Genomic DNA, 20,634 nt, shown 5'->3' on the forward strand with positions numbered 1-20,634 from the left:
GACAACCTTCCTACCAATACCACAGAGCAGATGCTGTAAGGTTTTCACCCAGCTAAATTACATGAGGGGCCAAGGTGACCTTGCTAATGCTCACATCTAGCTCTATAAGTGCCCTGCTCAGCCCATGAAAGTCTCACAGCCCCTGCAGCACACTCTGGTTTTTGCCTATACTACTCTGGTGACTCGGAGTCTCTTTTGTCTTCAGCTTCCTCTCCAGGCCCAGTTCACAACCCATCTTCCTAAGAGGTGACTAAACACCTGAAACTATGCTTCCCAAACCTGAAGCATCCTCCTTTATAACAGCTACCTGTGAAGATCCTCTCTTCCCTCTTTTATGCTACACATACCTCTAGAAGGCATACCAGCATCGTTCATTAAGCACCGTGTGCTCTGCTAGCCCTTGACCTACTAATAAAAACAACAGCTGAATTAATTCACTGTTTCACCCAACCAATAAGCAATGCTGCAGAGGTGCAGATAGCGATTGAGTTTTATAAGGCATTTCCGAAGGTAATTCCTATCAGAAAGAAATACAGAAGGCCTGGGCTTCAAGTTTACACATGGTGGCCCAGCACTGGGAGACGGAACACTGAGAGGTGAACAGCCCAGGTCACACAGGGCACTGTTAAAGGAAGTCCAGTATTGCTACTGGGCTCTCAGCAAATATGCCATGAGTTGATTCTTTGGCAATGACCACTTGCACAGCTATGTGACAAGGAGACACATACGATTTAACAAGAAAGCGGGTGCTGGACAGGAAATGACCAGTGTACACACATGTAGTGTTGAAGACAAAGAGGTGGCTGTTTCACCCAAGCAGATCTCCTTCCTAATAGTTATTCCAGAGAATATATAAAAGCACTGCTAGTATCCAGCCCACAGCTCAGCTCCAAAGAGAGCTTCATCTTCCCATTTCACCACCTACCCACTGACTATTTTCTTTTTCCTTTATTGAATAACAAAGTACCGTCATCTTAATATCCTTTTATGGTACAACCAACAAAAGTTGGACCTGCAGGGGAGAGGAACCTGTTAAGAATCTTCCTTGAAATCACTCTCTTAGCCTTGGAACACATTAGCTACACCTGAGAACAAAGCCCCTGCAACAAAGCAAGAAGGGGTGATGACTCCTTATAAATGCAGGACATGATTCTCAATGTGTCTGACTATCTGGCAGAGGCTACCCCAGACAAACTCTGATCAAGGGCAAAAAACCTCAAGTTTTCTCAAGGTCAGAGTCTATACCATCATGGCTAAAGCTTAGATCATGCTATTTTATATAAGAATTTAGTATTCTACTGAACTTAAAACAAACTCATTTCAAAGGCAAAAAAAATGTGTCAAATTCATAGAAGTAAGTACCTTTCTGCCAGGACAGAGGCATGCTTGGGGTTCTTCTGAAAGGGATTCATGCCAAGCCTGCAACAGAGAAACAAGAGAACAGTTACTGAAGGAGGGAAGCCAATCAGAAGCAAGTCTCAGTCAGCAGCCTCTAGGCTGACACAATCTCAGTAACACAGTGCGAGTCCAGGGGACATACAGAGGCTTGATTGGGGGGCTTCTCTTGCCAGCTGTCATTTTCATCAGCTCAAAGTGGCTCGTGTACAACTGGGTGTGAGTGGCGTTTTCATCCTGAGCATAAATCTGGCTTGTGCGGAGAGGACGATTGTTCTTACTCTGAAACAAAATTGATAGGAGCTCATCAAGTTTAGACCATAAATAAGCCTGGCACACAACTACTCTGGAAACAGCATTTGCTGAATCAGAAGCCTGTGTCTAAGCTCCAAGGGCTGCACCCAAGTCCCATTCCCTTCCTTCCTTTCTGGGATAACCTAATACAACAGTAGCAACAATGAGTGATCACCATTTGCTGGTACTTGGCAATCTTCCCCAATCCTTAGGAACTTTTGCTCAATTGAACCTTCACTGAGGAGAGAAATATTTTATAAAATATTCAGGGTCACATCCTGGAGTTAACACACGGCAGGTGACAGGGTAGGGCTGGCTGCAAGTCTTCAACTGTTGAGTCTAGTACCCATGGTCGGTAAAGGGCAGTGGTAATCTAACTCAGATACCTTCTACCCACAGTAAACAGTATGGCAACAGGGCTGTCTTAAGACTTCATTCTTTGAAGACTGTGACATCATTTGTACCACATGATCTTTCCTGCTTATAATGCAGATAAACAAAAAGACATTCAACAGTGGTCCACTTGCTACCCACATACCCAAGCACTTCCCCTCAGATACAAAGTCCAGAGATACAACTGTTCAAGGTCAGAGACAAGAGTTCACAACTCCACCTGGCCCAGGACTCTCTCTGACTCTCAGTATCTCTGAACCCAGACTAACTCCATTATTTGAAGTCAGTTATACCTAGTATAATTGTGATATACTTAGGCAAATAAACACATGTACACATACGCTGCTGGAGGGATGCCTTAAGTTCAGAGAGAATGCCAAGGAAAGTCAGAACTAAAAAAACGAATGTGCACGGTTACATGGATCAGCTTGTGAACACTGTCCCCTATTATAAGCATTCTCCAATTTAAACAACAACAACAACAACATTAAACAAAGGGAAGCAGGGAGAGGGGAAAGTTAAGAGCCAGTGAGTCACACCCACCACCAGAGCGAAGGTAAGACAAGGCTAAAGGCAGAAAGGACATGTGTTCAGCAACAAAGCCCTGACTGGTTCTAGCCATGAACAATAGTTCCAGGGCTATATAGACACACTCATATGTTATTCTTACTGGCATCTAGCCACCATGTTACAAGTCTCAATAAGGGTGTGAACAATAGGGAGGCTTCTCAATGTCCCTGAGGGTCTCAGTGAATCACTGTGTGGTTCCTTCAGCTGAAGAAGCAAAACCTCTATTTTATAGGAATAAAAGGCACTTGAGAAAACCCTAAGTGCTGTATTTCTGATCCTATAGTCCAGGCTCAGCCTGGATCTCACTGTGCTCCTTTGCACAGGCACTTACAGAAAGCTTTCCATCTCATTCAGAACACCTCCTCGTACCTTATAAATATTTTGTGCCTTTTTCTTTGGATTAGCTTCACAAATCAGCTATAAGAGAAGAAAATATTTTAGCTTTATTTTTTTTCAATATTAAGGTAATGGCTGCTATTATTATAAATGCTTCCAGAACATAAAAGAGTGAATGTGAAGTTTCAGGAAGTTTTACAGTAGAGGAATCACAGAATGGTATCATGAGGAAGGCTTGCTTTTTTATTAAAAAAAGCAAACAAATGTTTTGTTCTGAGACGAGTGTTTTAGAAATGACAAGAGATGGTTCAAAGAGTGGTCACAGAAGTGAGGTGAGTGTGGCATCCTCGTTCCGAGGGCACACACGGCTCTTTACACCAAGGTCATTTTCACAAACTGTACCAAAACAAGGACTAGATGCCTGACTTGCCAACATTGCTGTCGCTCCTAAGCTAATGGACATACTGAGGTGGTCAGAAAGACAGTGTTCTCTGCACACCTGACTTGGCAACAGGGCTGAACATATGCAAAAGCTGGTATGACATGTGCAGAAAAACTACGGTTAAGTGGCCAAAAAAAAAAAAAAAAAAAAGAAACGAAACGAAAGAAAAGAAAGGGGAACTGTGTAAAGAAAAGAAAGCCAAATGGAGAAACAGAAACAGACAAAGTCAGGGCAGGAAGGAGGGAAGCCGGGTAGCGGGCTGCGTGTCCCTGAGCAGCAGCACTGACTCATCTTCATCCAGGATGCAAACCATAGCGGGTTTTTTAAAATGAAAGACACAATGGTTTGGCCGTATTATCAGTCAATAAATACTTGTAATGCTCAGAATTATCCCAGAAAGAGACTGTGCTTGTGACACCACTGATTGTGCTTGCAGTGCAGAGAGTATGAGCAGACTCTTCTTTAACCAAATAAAAAGAAGAGTTCTTCCCTCGCTCATCCAAAGCTTAGTAACAAAAACTAGCTATGATGGACAGATGGCATAGTTTTCCACACTGCAGTGACAGCACAGATGCTGCTGCTAACACCAACCCTCCACCAATGTTCACACTGTGTGTCAGATACTATGTACACATGGGCCTCACTGGTCAAGAAGGCTGACTTCATCACAGTCTACCAGGATGGCTATACTGCTCAGCAATGCACAGCAAGACCTAGTTAATGCAGAGGCCAGATCTTCCCAGGAAGCCCAAGAAGCCCAAGCTCACCTTCCCCTCCTCCCTGGGAATGATGACGTTCTCATAACGATTCCGGCACTGCTTGGAAGAACGGTAGATTCGACTACAGGAGTTGACAACATCACTGACAAGGTCCCAATTAGGAGTGTGGGCAGGTGACACAATCGTGAGGTTCAAGGGCAGCTCAAGCAACTGCTTTACAGCCTGGAGGTTGGAGTTTCAGAGCACACAGGTCAACACACTTCGAATGCATTGCTGATGTCTTTCCATGTGTCAAAAAACACCTCACACAGCACTATGAATTGCCAATGTGGGGGAGCAAACAAACCACAGGAATGCTCAACTCAAAGATAACACAGCCACTCACCTGTAGCAAGGCCCAGTCCTCGCCAATGAGCCAGTCAGGACTGTCCTGGGCAGGTTCCCCTGAGGACTTGACATAGGTGGGCAGAGGCTTGGCAAAAGGTGTCTGCTGCTTCAGCAGCAGGTTCTTCTTCTGCTCTTTGCCTTCACGCCGGATTTTCAACATACCAGGTGTTGCCCGGTCAAACAAGGACCGGGGCGGGACAACTGCCTCACCATGCCGCTGCTTCTTCTTCCGGCCTGCAGCTGAACAGCAGCAGAGTTCAGCAATATAGGATACTGAGAGATTTCCCCACCAGTGAGATGAAGGAAAGGGAAGAAGGCACGCAGAGGCATGTAGACCTATGAACTATGGAAACAACTGCTAAAGGCAAAAATGTTTCTTGAATTCACTATTTATCTGTTTTGGGTTTTCAAAACAGTCTTACTACTTAGCACAGGCTGGCCATAAACTCTTATGATCTTTCCACCTCAGTGTTCCAAGGGCTGTGAACACAGATGCATGCCATGGCACCCACCCTCCCAGTAGTTTTCTAGTACTAACAACTGTAACCGTCAAGCTTCTTCCCCTAAAATAGGAGAACCCAGGAACACGGTACAAGAGACAATGGATGGGTCCCTCCTCCCATCCCAGCAGAGGGAGGAAGAGCCACAGTGACTTAGCCTCTCATCAGCACAGCAATTCCTGGGGGCAGAAGTCAGTGAGGTGCACACCTGAGGGGTCTGTTTTGTGCCGCTTGCGCTCCTTCCTCACATAAACAGGAGGCAGCTTAGCTTCTGGGATGGGTGTGGTCTCATACATGAGACACATAACTGAGTCAATGTAGATATCATTGTCATCCTGAGGAGGGGTGGGTGGTGTCCAGAGCTGTATAGAGAAAGCAGGTTCCATAAGCTGCCAAGCTGTGGGCAAGGTTGGCCCTTGACCAGGCATTCAAGGAGAGGGGTCACATACCGGCATGACTTCTGTTTGTCCATCAGCATCTTCATAGACATACTCCTATGGAACATAAGTGTGAGATACAACAAAGGCTTTACTTCATGCTACATGTCACAAATCAATATTCAATCATGATTCTGGATTTAAAACTGTGTTTTATTTAAATTCCAGAAGTCCCATCCCATCCCTTAAATCAGTTTATCAGTGAAGACCTCAAAGTGTCAATTATTGCCAGTGGCACATGCCTTTGATCCTAACACTTGGAAGGCAGAGGCCAACAGATCTCTGTGAGTTTGAGGATAGCCTGGTCTATAGAACCGGATTCAGGAGAGCCAGGGCTACACAGAGAAACCCTATCTTGAAAAGCCAAAACAGTGTCAATTATCAGGAATATGCTTTCAGAACAGCAGTCAGGTGAGGAAGGAGCTGAGTGCTCTCCTCAGAAGCAGATGCTAGTTTACCATAGTATAGGCGTCCTCCCGAGTGTAGGTGAGGAGCTCTGCCTCCTCCTGCTCCAGCTGTAGCCGGGCCTCCCTTTCCTGCAGGGCTCTAGCATTTCGGGTTTCCCAGTCCTTCATTGACGCCATTACCAAATCCTGCCAGAAAAAAGCATAGGAAGAAAGAACTTCTGAGATCAGAACAGGCAAGCTGTTTCTGACCTCTTCCTAGTGGTCAACTCACCCAGCCACTGTGCACACACATGGTGGAGCCCTATCTCCCCAAAGGGATCTCTCAGTTTGTACTGCTACACTCTATGCTCTGCCCATCAACATAAAACCCTCAGTCAGCCCCAAGTTGCTTCCAAACTAGTGCAATGACATCAAGGTAAAAAGCCAGCAACCCAGCTGCCTATATAGGGCTTCCAAGATCGCAGTCTCACTGGCCTGCACTGCTAGGATCTGGATGTCCCTTGATTTCATGAAGTCATAGTCACTTCAAATCAAATTCTGCACTGAGAATTTTTGCCTTTACTATGTCATACTAACCAAAACTTGATTCTCTTACCTCACTGATTCTCTCTTTTTCTTGTTCAGTGGTCGTATGGAACAATTCCAAGTAATTCAATGCATATTTTTCAATTGGAGTAAGCTATTTTAAAAATACATTTTTGAACTGGGTTAGTAGCAACTTAATATAAGATCAATAAAATTCCTTATAAAATCTTTCACCAACATTTAATTTTAAAAGTTACTGTTCTTAGTCAAAACAAACAAAACAAGTTTCACAAAAGGGTTCAAATGTTAAAAATCTTAGCTCTAAAGAAAAAAAAATCACCAAACCTGTTCCATAAAGTCAGCCAGCTCCTCCAGCTGTGATGGTTCCTCGTCATATCTAGAGCCATCTGAGTCTGAGGAGACAGCTACACTGCTGGATCCAGGCACAGCTTCCTCTGTGGACCTCTGTGCATCTTCCTCCAGACACTCGATGCTCTTGAGGGCCTATGGGAAGTCTGCACTGAGACTTGAAGGTGGACTTGTGAAATGAAGGAGTGTGTACTCTAACAAGCAGCAAGCCTCCAGAGGTAGTTCCCTTCTTTTAAGAGTCTCACATACGGGCTGGATGATAGGCATTCCGATGATACACATGTGGATGTATCTAAAACTTCTAGACCTTATAAAATTACTATCAAGCTAGACAGGGAAGTCCCATAGAAGAACAAAACACTGGCATGGGTTAAGGTGCTCACACGTGAGACAATATAACCATGGTAAAAAACAACAACAAAACCCCATGCAACCAGTTTTCAAAATATTTGGTAAAACCAAAGCAGCTTAAAAGATGACCATACCACACAAGACCCACAAAAAATCATTTCCAGAAGACAACAGAAAAAGGCACCACAGTGACCTGGAGAATCTTTAAAGCTGGATACAGAAAGCCCTGACAGTGATGATAGGTCTAAGAATCTCTGTTCAGCAAAATAAAGAACAAAGTGAGCCCATAAATACAAAGAACCCAAAAGGACAGTAAGAAAGAGAGAAAGGAGAAAACAAAACAATCCTCACCAGAGGACAGTGAGATGGTTCAGCTAGTAAAGGATCCTGTTGCCAAAACACATGGTGGAAGGAGCTGACTCCTGCAAGCTGTCCTCTGACCCACTTACATACTTGAGCACACACCCTTTTGAAAATACTGGGCTGGAGAGATGGTGCCCTTGGTCTTTCAGAGGACCTGAATGCAGTTCCCAGCACCTTGGGTGGTTCACAACAGCCTGTAAATGCAGCTCCAGGAAAACTGACTCCCTTTTCTGGTCTCTGGAGTCACTCACACTCATGTGTGAATCCATATGCACACAAAAATCACAAAATAAAATACATTAAAAAAAAAGTCTCCAAAATCCAAAAACTTGATGAAGTAATTATCCAGGAGCTGGGGTGAGGCTCAGCAGTAGGTTTCCATGAAGTCTAGGGTTTTACTGCCAGCTTTGGGGCAAAGGGAAAGACAGTCAAATGGCCATCAAACTCATGAAAGAGGGTGTTCAGATTCACTATTCAACAGCAAGATGCAAAATAAATCTACCATAGGAGACCACAGCTTAAGAGAGAGGCCATCCAACTGAAGCAATCCACAGCAGCTGCAGCACTCAGATGCCACTGAGGCATGCTGCTTAGCTGTATCTACTAGTTAGTTGTGTGTGCAGGACATGCTGGCCACAGACCGTGCTTCTAGGCTGACATTCAGCAGGAACACATGAATATGCTCTCACAAGACACTATAAAGTCACCCATACACAGGTCTGATGAGCATGTGTGGCAAGTTCATAAATATTATTATCCAGAATGGGGGCAGATACACTACTGCCACATGAGACAAAGAGCAGACCCAAAGCACAGAAGTCCATTCACATCCATCTCTAGGTGGACAACTGTAAAAGGATGCCACAAGAATAATCACTTCTGGAAAGGAGGGACTTTCTCAATAGTTCGGTTTTAGAATCAGAGAGTAGCTGGCCACCACCACTGTTGGTAAAGCTTTGACAGCATGGAATTCAAGCCAGTAGCACACTAAGGCATTGCTGTGCACCATCATTCATGGCTTTTGCCAAAGAGCAAGCAACAAGTCAATTGTCTCCCTAGACAAACAGCAGAATCAGAAGTGGGGCAGCTTCCATGGGAAAGACATTCAGAGTAAGACCCCTTGGAGTAAAATAGGCCTTAGTCAAGCCAAAAGCAGGAGAAAGGGGATATAAGTAGTCCTGATAGGTATCTGCTATATGCCTATAAAGTTGGACACTGCACAGGACCCACATGTGCAACTCCAAACCTTCCCGTGCCTGCACTGAAACAGTAATATCCCTGACATACATCCGGAGTATTACACCCCAACGAGGACCCAACATGAGATAGCAAACACATTCTAGGGCCTCATCTAAGTCTTCAAAGTCAGCTGTGTATTTTACTGGGAGAGTGCTTGCGGGCCAGATGGAATGCATGGTTCAATACTAGAAAGCAAATATGGCTCAGAAAGTCCTAGTGGGAAGAGGACAATGGCTAGCATTTTCTCCTCCATTGCCTTGATACTTCTTTACAGTTGGGGCAAAGCAGGAAGGAAGGCAGGAATGCTTCAGGATCAACAGAGGGGAGAATCAAGAAAGAGTAAGGACTGAGCACTCAGAAGCCAGGTGAGTAAAAGCACACAACCAGACTGGGAAAGTATGCATAGTCACAACTCAAGTAGAACATTCATTGTCAAACAAGTCTTATGGAAGACCAGATTTCCTCTCACCTCTATGAAAGGTCTTGCAATCTTGGGTGCGATAGTTTCACTGACAGATGGTTCCTGAGAAAGCACCACGAATTCCTCAGCTTTCACAGGAAAGCCAGTATCATCCATAGGTGAGTAGACTTCAAACAGCTCCTGGATAGTTCGCTAAATACAAATAATAGGAACAGTAAGTAACTTCCAGGAACAGACACGATCCTGAATCTGACTTGAGCCATGGACAGTATAAAAACACACCCAAGAATCATTCCTCATTAGTAAATTCACACTTAAAAAAAAAAAAAAAAGATGATTCTGTTCACTGTGGCATTCTTCACTGTGAGGGAGTTGGGAAGTGAGACAGTCTCCCTATGTAGTCATATGCAGTCACTGAGGGTTCCTAACATATGAAAGCTACCTGCGTTAAGAAGGCCATTGAATAGTCATTTCCTTGAGCAGCTACTTCACGGATCAAATCTTTAGTTCCATTTTTTAACAATTTCTCTTCAATAGAATTGCCACTGACAAGCCTATAAAATAAAAAAGGGAAAAATATGTATACATATACAGATAAAATAAATTACATCACCTAGAAACACAAGCCATTAAATACCAGGCACAGGTGTCCAAAGGGTAGTCAGAGAAGTAGCACCTGCCTAAGCCACTGTCACTCCCTCTCCCATCTTTGCTCTCCTGTGCTCTGGAGTCTGCAGTGCAGTCCTTCTGCCTGCCACTGTTTCTCCCACCACATTCAATCTAAACCTTTCTCAACGTGTCTTGGACTCATCCCTACTGTCTGTCCTTCCAGACGACAACAGAGTTGACAGCTTTCCTGACTTGCCTTGTGAGAGACTTTCAAGAGGTGTCCAGTTCTTACCTATTCCCTGCAAGATGCTAGCCCCCCCAGAAGGTCTCAGAGAACTACCCCAAGCAGGGCTCATCATCCAGTCTATTGTTTTCCTACTAATATACTTTAAAAAAAAATTATGTATATGGATGTTTGCCCGAATGTATGTATGTGTACCATTTGCATGTCTGGTGCCCAAGAAGGCTCTTGATTTCCTGAGACTGAAGCTAGAGACAGCTGGTGAGCTGCTATGTGAATGCTAGGAATTAAAATTGCATCCTCTGTAAGAGCTGCCATCTCTTCAGCCCTGACTACTTGCTTTAAGGTATTAAATGCTAAAAGTCAAGACAAGTTAAACCATTTTAACAAAAATTTTCACAGGGATGAATAAAACAAATGAAAACTTTCCAGGAGAAAAGAAAATTCTAAATAGGGAACATATTAAAAAGCAATCAATCAAGGTGCAGTGCTGTCTCTTCTCATGTTAACACAGGTCCAGGAGGTATAATTCCCCTACATTTAAGCTTTAGGAGTAGGAAAAACAGCCAGATTCTAACCTGTGAGATAACACTGTGAAATAACAGGCTGCATTTTTGTCCACTTCTGGGTTATAAGCACATCAACACTTTGTAGCACAGAGCAAGATGGCACCACCTTACATTCATGTAATAATAGTACACACATGCAGTGGGTTGGGTTTTGTTAAAACAGGAAATCACAATGTAGCCCAGACTAGCCTCAAACTCATTGTATTCCTGTCTAACACTCTGGAATGCAAGGATTTTAGCACGTGCCCACATGTCCAGTATGGGTTACATCTTTTTTTTTTTTTTTTTTTTTAGATTTATTTATTGTTTAGAAGTACACTATTGCTGTCTTCAGACACACCAGAAGAGGGCATCCAATCCCATTACAGATGGTTGTGAGCCACCATATGGTTGCTGGGAATTGAACTCAGGACCTCTGGAAGAGCAGTCGGTGCTCTTAACCACTGAGCCATCTCTCCAGCCCATTTTTTTTTTCATAAAAAATAATGAGAGACTGAGATCAACTGATAGATAATATAAGCACATAGGCATGCCTGTGCCACAACACACATGTAGAAGTCTGAGAACTTTTCTCACAAGTTGTTATCACCATCATGATATATAGTATAGTAATTCAATGACGGACGAACGGATGGACGGACGGATGGACGGACGGACAGATGGATGAAGTGGTAACTCTACTTCTACCATGAGGTCCTGGATATTAAACTTAGGTAAATTAAAGGCAAATATTTTAATTAACTGAGCCACCACATGGGCCCTGTGAGTGAATTTTTAACAGACATATTGTTGTAAAATGTGGCCCTTCAGGCAAAATAGCAGCCATCTTCATCAGATCAGCTGTCTCAGCTTGCAAGAGACCATTGAGTGGTCCTATTGATTATTGATGTTCTCTCAGAAAGATGGGCTGGGGTAGACCCCCTCATCTTTGCATGCAATTATATACTAGGGTGTAGAGGGACTAGAGTAAGAAGGCCCAGGAAAGGTGGAAAGAAGAGATCCCATCTATGTAGCTATGCATAAGTTACTATCCATTCTAGGGTGTATCTGCTGATTTGAGGTTACCCACATCCCTGTAAGAAAACATTCATGCTCTACAAGTAAGACTAATAAACTCTCTGCGATGTTTCTAGTGCTAGGCTTTGGTGGCATCAAACTTTGGCTTGTCTTTGGGGCCTTCCTTATAAGGAAGGACACACTGAGAAGGAATTCTTGCAATACATATTTTCATCATTGCTTGCCTTTCCAACCCCTTCTCCTAGGCAGCCAATGCAAAGGCTATTATATGCTGTCACCCTGGGATGGCCTTTGATGTGTGTGGCATAGGCACAATCAATCCTGTCTGTCATGGCATATGCTAACCCACACTTGTTTCCTTTGCTAAGCAGCATGAAGAAGCTTTCCTTTCGTCTGCTCAGTAGGTAGGTGTATAGCTGCATCCTAGTGGGCGCTCCCTATTCCTGCTGCGATGAACAACACTATGGGAGGCAGATGCCTCAGCATGGCTATGGCAGGTAAAGGGCATGGCACTTTCATTTCAACAAGTCTTCTCATGCTGCTTTCAGAAGAACTGAGGCAATTTCTAGACTTAACTGACATGGCTGCTTCCATGACTAGACTCAGCTTCTCTTTGATATGCTTCCTGTCTGTAGTCCCAAATAGATAGTTCATGTTCAACCTATGCCCTACACTTGAAATTGAGTATTCAAATTTCTAGGCCCTCTGTATTCCCACTTTTAAATAAGAGCACTTTATTTCTCAGCTTTTGAGACTGATCTGACCTTTGCATGAAGAACTGCAAGGCAGTCCTCCAATCTATCACTTACCCATTTGTTTATTATGTTCTTTAACACTCAACCTGAAGCCTACTCATCTGTTGCCTGTCTAGACTGTGTTGTGCTCCTAAGCAGAAAAGGTGACCCAGCCCTATTCTCTGAGACCGAATACTCGCACATGAGACTAGTATTATATTAGCATAACATATAACACTCAGAAATTTCCAAATGGGTCATGGGGCCCTTCTGTCTTCCCAATTAGCTGTGGAGGGCCACCAGTTACAGTTTAATATGCTTGAAGATAATGAGACATTCCAAAGTCTTTCAACAGATAATTTGTATTTTATAGTACTTCAAACAAGCTAAATATAAGCTGTACTCTTCAGTTACTACCAAAGATGTACAACGTGTACACACTGTACACCAAAAAGCCAACACACAACTGACCTAACACACAACTGATTAGATATTCAAGTAAATGTCAAGTACAAAGGCCAGACAAAACATGCTGAAAAGGAAAATAAACCTCAGTTATGTAGAAACTTCTAAAATTCAACTGCAGCATAGTACATCTGACTCTACCTCTTAACTGTGTTTGTTACTGAATTCCTGCACCCACACTTTTCACAAAGCTCATTATGAGTAGTTCTATGAGTTGGCCAGGATTGTTATCACCTGTATATGTGGATGTCCTTGCACCTCCCAATTCTATCACACCACTCCTGGGCTTTGGCATCCATAACTGGATTTAGGTCATTGTCATAAAACACCACAGTGTCAGCCTCAACAAGGTTTATGCCAGTGGCACGACTATGGGTAGAGAGAAGGGCACAGAAAATCCGCCTGTCTCTGTTGAAGCTCCTCATCAGCTCCTGAGAAGAAACAAAGTACTTAGTTAACATTTCTGGAGAATACTGGAAGACTTTTGACACCTTCTATGATCTGTCGACTCAAGTTATGTTGTAACCGTCTAATTTGTTCCATGAATAACATCTTAACCTGGCTCTCCTGCAAGCATGCACTTCCTTCTATGCACAGCATCTCTATGTCATGTTTAGACAATAGATACATCATGTGCATAAGGTCTCATGCCTATCTGGTACTTGCTGTCAGCCCAATCTGTAGGCCCCACAAGAAAGCAGAGTCTTGCTAGGGAGGGAGCTGTGCTTTCTCCTCTATCCTCAGGCAATGCCAGGGCACTCTACAGGCAAGAAGCCCCTGGAGTAAGGCTGAGGAAGCACAGAAAGATCTCTCTAAGCACATGGGACAACAAACTGTAATGAATGTTGAGTACTTTGCTTCTATAAATTATTTCCATGCTAAAACAGAACTAAAGTTGACCAACCCCTCTCTTCAAATAACCTAATTTTCTACACTATTATGAGAGAGAGAGAGAGAGAGAGAGAGAGAGAGAGAGAGAGAGAGAGAGAAACAGACTCCTTTCTATTTGCATGTATAATTTGTACCAACTCTCATTTGCTTTGAAACATAAAAAGAACAACTCAAGTCTTGTTCTACACTGTGTTTTTCTCCCCGACTCATGACCCTTTGTACTATATACTCATGCCTGTAACTGAGACACTTCTGGTAAGGACTTTCTAGTCTGTCATTTGAAGTTGTGAAGAAAGTTGTGGTTCACTGCCAAGGCACAAACCTTCTTTGTGTGCTTTCTCCTGCTGAATATTATCTTGTGCACTTTTACAGAGAACACTATGTAGCAATCATTCAGTGAAGCATTTATTGCTGTTGTGTGGAGCCCTAGACAGGGGTCACTACATCAACTGTTTTACGCATCTCTGAGGCTGGCAATCCATGCTGCTTTCTGAAGAGCTATACTAGAGGTTCTGCAAGCACTGTGTATGAGCCAAATGCTAAAAATTAACAAATATGGTCAACAAGAACATGGAAAAACTTCTCAATTTGTATTTCTTTGCCAGTTAGTCTAAAAAACATTCACATTTTTGCTAGATAGCCACCTCTTAAAGTATGTCAGTACTATCCCAATGTGACTACAGATTACCCCTATTTGTTCTGAGACACCTAGGACCAGACATCCAGCTGGTTAACAAGCTTGTTAAGGGTGGGGGGAAAAAAAGCAGTCAGTCTGGAACTCAGAAAGAGGCGGCAGTGGACTACTGACCTCATAGCCTTAGGAAAATGAGGCCTAAACCCAAAGATTCAGAGTCATACCATGTAATCACCACAAAAGGATTATTTCTTACCTGTCGTTGTTCACTGTTGGCATTTTCATCAATCCGTACATAAGTGAGATAATGGAAGTTCAAGAACATCTCTAAAATGTCTAGCATAAGAACCATCTGAGATAAAATCAGTACCCGACGTCCTTCAGATTTTAGTTTCTGTAGCAGGATTGCTAAAGCTTCTAACTTCCCTGAGAAAGAGAGAGAATGTCTATCTTGCATTCTAGAACAAACGTATCTCACTTCACAAACCATATTAACAGGGTCTGTCATACCTGAGTCAAACTGCACCAGCCTCAGCTCCGGGAACTGCAGTGAGCGCAGTGCTGTTAGTTGTTGCAGCTGCCGGTGGTAAGGACCGGTGTGCTCCCTCAGGCACTGCCTCAGAGCTCTCAACCTGCTGCTATACAATGAGGGCGGCCTCGCGACCCACAGGGAGGGTGGTGTAGCCACCACTGGAGGAATCACACAGGCCACCCTGAGGAGCAGAAATCATGTGTGGTCACTATGTGGTACCCTGGACCCTCTGGCAGCAATGAAGTTTCTGGGCAAGGCAGAACTCTCTGACAGTGAGTTGTCAGACAAGCAGCAAGAGCTAGACTCTATCACTGCAAGGTAGCATAATCTTCCACACACAAACCCAAGACAACTTCAGTCAGAACAGATCTAAATGACCAGCACAGGGCATTCTCCAGACTATAGCCATTGGCTAAGATATTCCTGCCAGGACTCTTGAGATAGAAGTAAATTGTCTCTGAATACAAACCTTCTAAATAAATAGTACAGGTGACATGTAACTTGAGAGGGGACAGGCTCAGGACACCCTACAGACAGAATTACAAAGCCATAACCAACCTAACACTACCAACTAACCTCCAGTCATCTACAACTGAAAACTTTCTAGGCATCAGCTGAAGTTCTGTTTTAAATGTTATTTGTTTGTTTTTGTTTGTTTGTTTGTTTATTTATTTTTGAGACTAGTTAACTCTGAGCCCGGAGCTCAAAGATATCCATCTGACTGCCTCTGCCTCTCCAGTGCTGGGATTAAAGGTGTGCACTCCCATGCCCAGCTACTGTTATTTTCAGTTGTGCTCATGCTTGTGTATCTACATAGGAGTTTGTGCATATGCATGCAGTGTCTGTAGAGGACAGAAGATGTCCAATCTCCTAGAACTTGAGGCTCATGAACTCCCTATCTTGGGAGCTAGAAACCAAACTGGGGTCCTCTGTGGGAATAATATGGGCTTTTAAATGCTGAGTTGTCTCTCCAACATGTGAAGCTGGGTCTTGGTGGTTTGCTCCCAAGTATATCTCTAAAGTGGCCATCTGTGATGTGTGAAGATAAGCATTTCAAAGACAAACAAGGGCATGAGAATAAATGGCAACAACTCTACCACATAGCCTGGGAAAGCCTGCAACAGGCTGGCTTAGCTTGGTGAGGACTCCATCTTTTTCTTCATTCATTTACTTATCTATGAGACCTGGAAGATGGGCTCTGAACACTAAACACAGGCACTGGGTAATCAGGGCTTCTCTGAACAGGAAGTAACAACATAGTTCAGCCAGACAAAGAAAATGACCCTGAAGCTGGGCCAGGGAAGACACAAGGAACACAGGGAACACAGGGACCTGCATAGACTGTCAGCTGTCTGAGGCCTAGCAGAACAGTGTAGCTACCTGTGGTGTTCAGCCCACTGAGGCTACTCTACTAACTTGTTCTGAATTCTGCTGTTCAATGTCCCTAAGTAACATGGCTAGTTTTGTGCGTCAGTTTTCTAAAAGAGCCAGTTAATAACCTAAGTACCATGCCCCTGTTCCCAAACCACTTCAAACCCCCTAGAAACTCAAAAAGACCATCTGAGGGAAAGCAATTGGAAATAAAAACATTTTTAAAAAAAATCCAAAGAATGAAGAACTACAGGATGTAGCGATTCATACTAGCATTGAGAGGAGGAGGCAGGAACATCAGGAAGAGTTCAAGGCAAGCCTAGGCTAGCTATATAGAATTGAAGGGCAGCTATATGAGACCCAAAATTAAAAATTAAAAAGAAAGAAAAGTTCTGATGTGCATCAGAGTGAAGGAACAGAAAATAAGGATAAAGATACTCACCCGCACACACTAACTCACCTGCCAAGAACATCTTGAAGAGACTCTTGACTCAATGTCAAAATCAGATCACCTTCACTCTTTGAGAGTGACATGTCATAGTTTACTCCTTTAGGACCCTTCCCAAAGTTGCTATCCAAAGACCAGCACAAAGGCCTCTTCCTTCTTCCAGGAAGGGAACAAATCCTCAGCAAGTCTCTGCCATACACTGGAGCCTGGGAACAACGTCGTTCATTGATAAAATGAATCTGATCCAACCGTTCCTTCAAAAGTCGGCTCTTCTCCTCCTTGATCAAAAAGGCCAGAAAGACAAAAGCAAAACATGACAAAAAAAAAAAAAAAGGTTGTTTGAGAGACATCCTGACAAAATCACCTCACTGAAAGCTTTTGGGAACTATTATGCATACATTCATTTCAACATCCACAGCCTACTTCTATGAAACTACTGGCAGAAAATATCAAGAAACAAAAGAGCCTTCTCTGTCTTCCTAAAACATAGAGGACACCGAGGATAAGACAAAACAAAAGGAGTAAAGACCACAATGTCTGCAGTCAGAAGCCTATGTCAATTTCTTTCATTGGGATTGAGTGTTAAATCAAGGCCCTAATTCAAAGAGCATGTGCATCTCTGAAGTGCATAAACCTGAAAGGCTGTTTCTGAAAGCTACTTGCCATTGTGTGACCTTGCATCTAAGCCTTACCTGGGTTGGCCCTGCAGCAGGAGAAGCTGGTTTGGAAGCCAGGCCAGGTTCTCCAACAGCCATAGCACTCACTGCTACTCGACCCGGAACACCAACTACAAATGTAAAAGCAAAGAGCTGAAGGGAGTAAAGGTGTAGTTTAATGGTAGAGCACTTGCCTGGAACGCTTGAGAAGTTCCATCCCTAACACCCTTGTGCTCCTGGCTCACAAAGAAAGAAAGCAAAAAGGAAAGCCAGTATCAACAGATCCATTCCTAAAGGTAAACTACCTGGCCAAGATATAGCACCTTGCCTCCTGAAATCCCAAGAAGATAAAAAGAGCTGGCTCTAAGAGTTTGATGCATCAAAGCTATGTCTAGAACTAGAGTCAAGACTGTTCTGACACAGACAGATCACATATCTGTCCTAACACAGCCTCATAACCTCCGCTGTCCCATAATGATAAAACACCATAGGAAATCAGCACATAATGAGGAACTCTCCCACCAGCCCTAATATACTGAACACATGCAGACAAGGATTGATCCTTAGAAGAGAAGCTGGCAGAGAACAGGGTAGAAGCTGAGAGCCAGCAGCTATAGGCCAGCCAGAATAGTGTGCAAACCCTGTACCAAGTGGATGGCTCTACTCTCAGGGAGCTCCAGGCACACTTACTAAATATTTGGTGGTTCCAAAGGTTTCTTTCTTAAAAATAAATATATGGAAATGTCTATTAAATTAAATATAGATTTATGTGTGTATAGATTTTTATATACGTATATTAAACTTTAAAATATATTTATGTGTATATATACCTATACATATCTATAAATAAAAAACTTTATGTAGCAGTGTTTTGCCTGCATGAACTGGTGTGCCTGGTGCCTATGGGTATTAGAAGTGGGTGACAGATCCCCTGGGACTAGAGTTGTAGATGTCTGTGAACCACCGTGTGGGCATAGGAAAGATACCCAGGGCCTCTGCAATGCAACAAATACTCTTAACTGATGAGCCATCTCTCTGACCCCCTAAGTTTTTTTATTAGAATATGACAGGGGGGGTTTGGTCATATTTAAGTAGTACATTTGAGAGAAAAAGAAAGAAGAAACCAAGCTGATGTCATGACACATGTGTGGAAACCAGGTTATCCCAATAAGGCTTTGACATGCATAAGGCCATGGCCAGAGGTGCATGACTCCTGACAGTAACCCCTGCTCCTCAAAAAAAAGCCCGCAAGAAATTCTCACCAAGCCTTCTTCCTGTTCAGAACACCCTACCTTGTGGGGTCAAGGGTGCAGGGCTGGGGCCACTGGTTGGGGGCTTGCTCCCCAGGGTGCTATGCACAGCACCTGCCTGAGACACAGTCTGCATCACCACAGGGCCAGGGGCTCGAAGGTAGGGCTGTCCAGGGGCTGACACGATCTGGAGTACACTACCTGTAATCACATGTCCACCAGAAGCATCAGTGACAGGTGAGTGTACAGTATAGTTACATACTAGCCACTTCCAAATGGTATAGAAAAAAATGAGTCTGTATACTGCACACACAGAGTTTCATTTACACAAGCAAATATATGTACAGCTCAGTAACTCTGACAAAGAAGGGATTATTTAAAAATCTCAGATAAAGACAGAAAACCATCTGAGGAAAGTATGTTTTACACTAAATCAAGAAGACCACTAACCCTACACATACCCAGGTATATATCCACTGGTGATCACAGCTGTCCTAGGGCTGTGAGGGTCACAGAATCACTCACAGACACATGTAGCCATTGCCAAAGGGATAAAAACTACCAGAAAGATCTGGGCTTAGTCTAGGTGCCCATGACTCTGTGGCTGCTCTTCAAAAGTCTGCCACTTGCCTATTACGTGCCTGAACCTTCTTACCAAATGTGTAAAAGGGAACAAGAACCACCAACTACATTCATGGATGGCCCTGACTCTGAGATCCTAAACCACACCAAGACAGGCATTAAAGTATCACAAGAAGCTGTCACCCAGCCAGAATCCAGAGCAGTGTCTTTCAGAGAGGCTGCTGGGGCAAGGTGCAGGGAACCTAGTGCTGCCATAGAAACCTGTGAAATCTTAGCCTAAAGGTAAGCAACTGGTGCTGGATGCAGCTAAAGAAGCTGCAGTTTTGTGACTATCACTTAAGATTGGTTTTTAATGAACAATTCAAATTTTACTACCTCCTTTTCTTTGAAAGCAGTAACTACATGTTCTTAGCCAAAGGTCTGAGACATTTGGATGCAGGTGTTAAAAGTTAAAACTTTAGACTGGCACAAATCTTGGAAGTCTCAGCTACTTCAGAGGCTGAGGCAGGCTGAGGCAGGCTGAGGCAGGCGGATGGATGGATTGTCTCAGAAGTCACAGGTCAGTCTGGGCAACACAGTAAGAAGCCAAGTGATAGGTACATAGGTAGCTAGGTAGCTAGCTAGGTAGGTAGGTAGGTAGACAGACAGATAAAGCATTTCACCTACAAAATTTGCTGGTCTTTTTGGCATTTTTAGGAACATTTGATTCATTCATACTAGAAAGCAACAAACACTTCAACCCTAACTAACAAAAGAGGAAACTCTTCTCCAAGAGCAGATGGTACTGATAGAAACTAAGCATCACTTACTTAGGGTACCGTCAAGACAACTCATGAATGTCATCTCATCATTCCTCAATGAGCCCTCATGCCTGGAGGAAGACCCTGAACCTTACAGGGACCCACCCTTTTTTTCGTGCTACCCAGACAAGTTCTCAAGTGCAGGGCTAAGAATGGTGTACCTCTGTCCTTCTCAGCAATAGTACCAGCTGGTTGTCTCTTACCTTGCAGCTGCAGAGGCTGGCCTGCTGTGAGCTGCCGCAGCTGGCTATGTGACAAGGTGAATTTGTTCCCTTGGAACTGTAGTGTCACAGGTGTCTCTGGCTGGGCCACACGGCTCTGTGGCCCTGCAATAGACGCCAGCTGAGCTATTTTCACTACTTCCCCACCTGTTAAAACACAGAAGAGAAGCTGAACTAACATCACTTGGAATGAAGTTACTGACCACAAATAAGGCCTGCCTATTCTATACTCAAGTATCTTCAAAACACTTGTTGGGTGTTGCTATCATTTTGAGAAAAGTTATTTTAAGACAAAAGGAAAAACACTATTAAATATCAGACTTTAGTGTTAATCTATTTAATCATAAACAGCAGGGACTTTCAGTATCAACTACTACACATTAAACTATTAAGGAATGTTTTTACTTTTCTCTCCAAATAATCAAAGGGAAAAAGAACAGTAAATATCAAAAATATCAGACATCTA

At 43.4% G+C, this 20,634-nt stretch overlaps 1 protein-coding gene and 1 non-coding gene across 20 annotated transcripts in view; both read right to left on the minus strand.

Annotated features, from left to right (window-relative positions):
* Positions 1-20,634, minus strand: part of Ep400 (E1A binding protein p400) — a 106,555-nt gene that overhangs the window by 14,229 nt on the left and 71,692 nt on the right. For 11 of the 19 annotated variants that reach the window (XM_017321133.2, XM_030254870.1, XM_017321130.2 and 8 more), the window contains 19 exons: positions 20,151-20,315; positions 18,608-18,766; positions 17,352-17,446; positions 16,672-16,937; positions 14,819-15,021; positions 14,565-14,734; positions 13,018-13,214; positions 9,591-9,702; positions 9,197-9,340; positions 6,751-6,909; positions 6,476-6,559; positions 5,932-6,066; positions 5,486-5,530; positions 5,245-5,398; positions 4,535-4,776; positions 4,198-4,371; positions 3,022-3,069; positions 1,541-1,677; positions 1,363-1,419 (listed from right to left, as the gene is read on the minus strand). In XM_017321133.2, coding sequence (XP_017176622.1) covers positions 1,363-1,419; positions 1,541-1,677; positions 3,022-3,069; positions 4,198-4,371; positions 4,535-4,776; positions 5,245-5,398; positions 5,486-5,530; positions 5,932-6,066; positions 6,476-6,559; positions 6,751-6,909; positions 9,197-9,340; positions 9,591-9,702; positions 13,018-13,214; positions 14,565-14,734; positions 14,819-15,021; positions 16,672-16,937; positions 17,352-17,446; positions 18,608-18,766; positions 20,151-20,315 — 2,746 coding nt within the window. The remainder of the gene's footprint in view (positions 1-1,362; positions 1,420-1,540; positions 1,678-3,021; positions 3,070-4,197; positions 4,372-4,534; positions 4,777-5,244; positions 5,399-5,485; positions 5,531-5,931; positions 6,067-6,475; positions 6,560-6,750; positions 6,910-9,196; positions 9,341-9,590; positions 9,703-13,017; positions 13,215-14,564; positions 14,735-14,818; positions 15,022-16,671; positions 16,938-17,351; positions 17,447-18,607; positions 18,767-20,150; positions 20,316-20,634) is intronic. The other 8 variants (XM_006535277.4, XM_006535270.4, NM_173066.1 and 5 more) reach the window with 3 other exon arrangements.
* On the minus strand, positions 13,448-13,580 carry LOC115490290. Its single transcript, XR_003956111.1, has one exon. It is a non-coding gene; the product is annotated as a small nucleolar RNA SNORA49 (small nucleolar RNA).

The sequence above is a fragment of the Mus musculus genome, chromosome 5 (assembly GCF_000001635.26).
Source record: "Mus musculus strain C57BL/6J chromosome 5, GRCm38.p6 C57BL/6J".
In the NCBI taxonomy this organism is placed as follows: domain Eukaryota; kingdom Metazoa; phylum Chordata; class Mammalia; order Rodentia; family Muridae; genus Mus; species Mus musculus.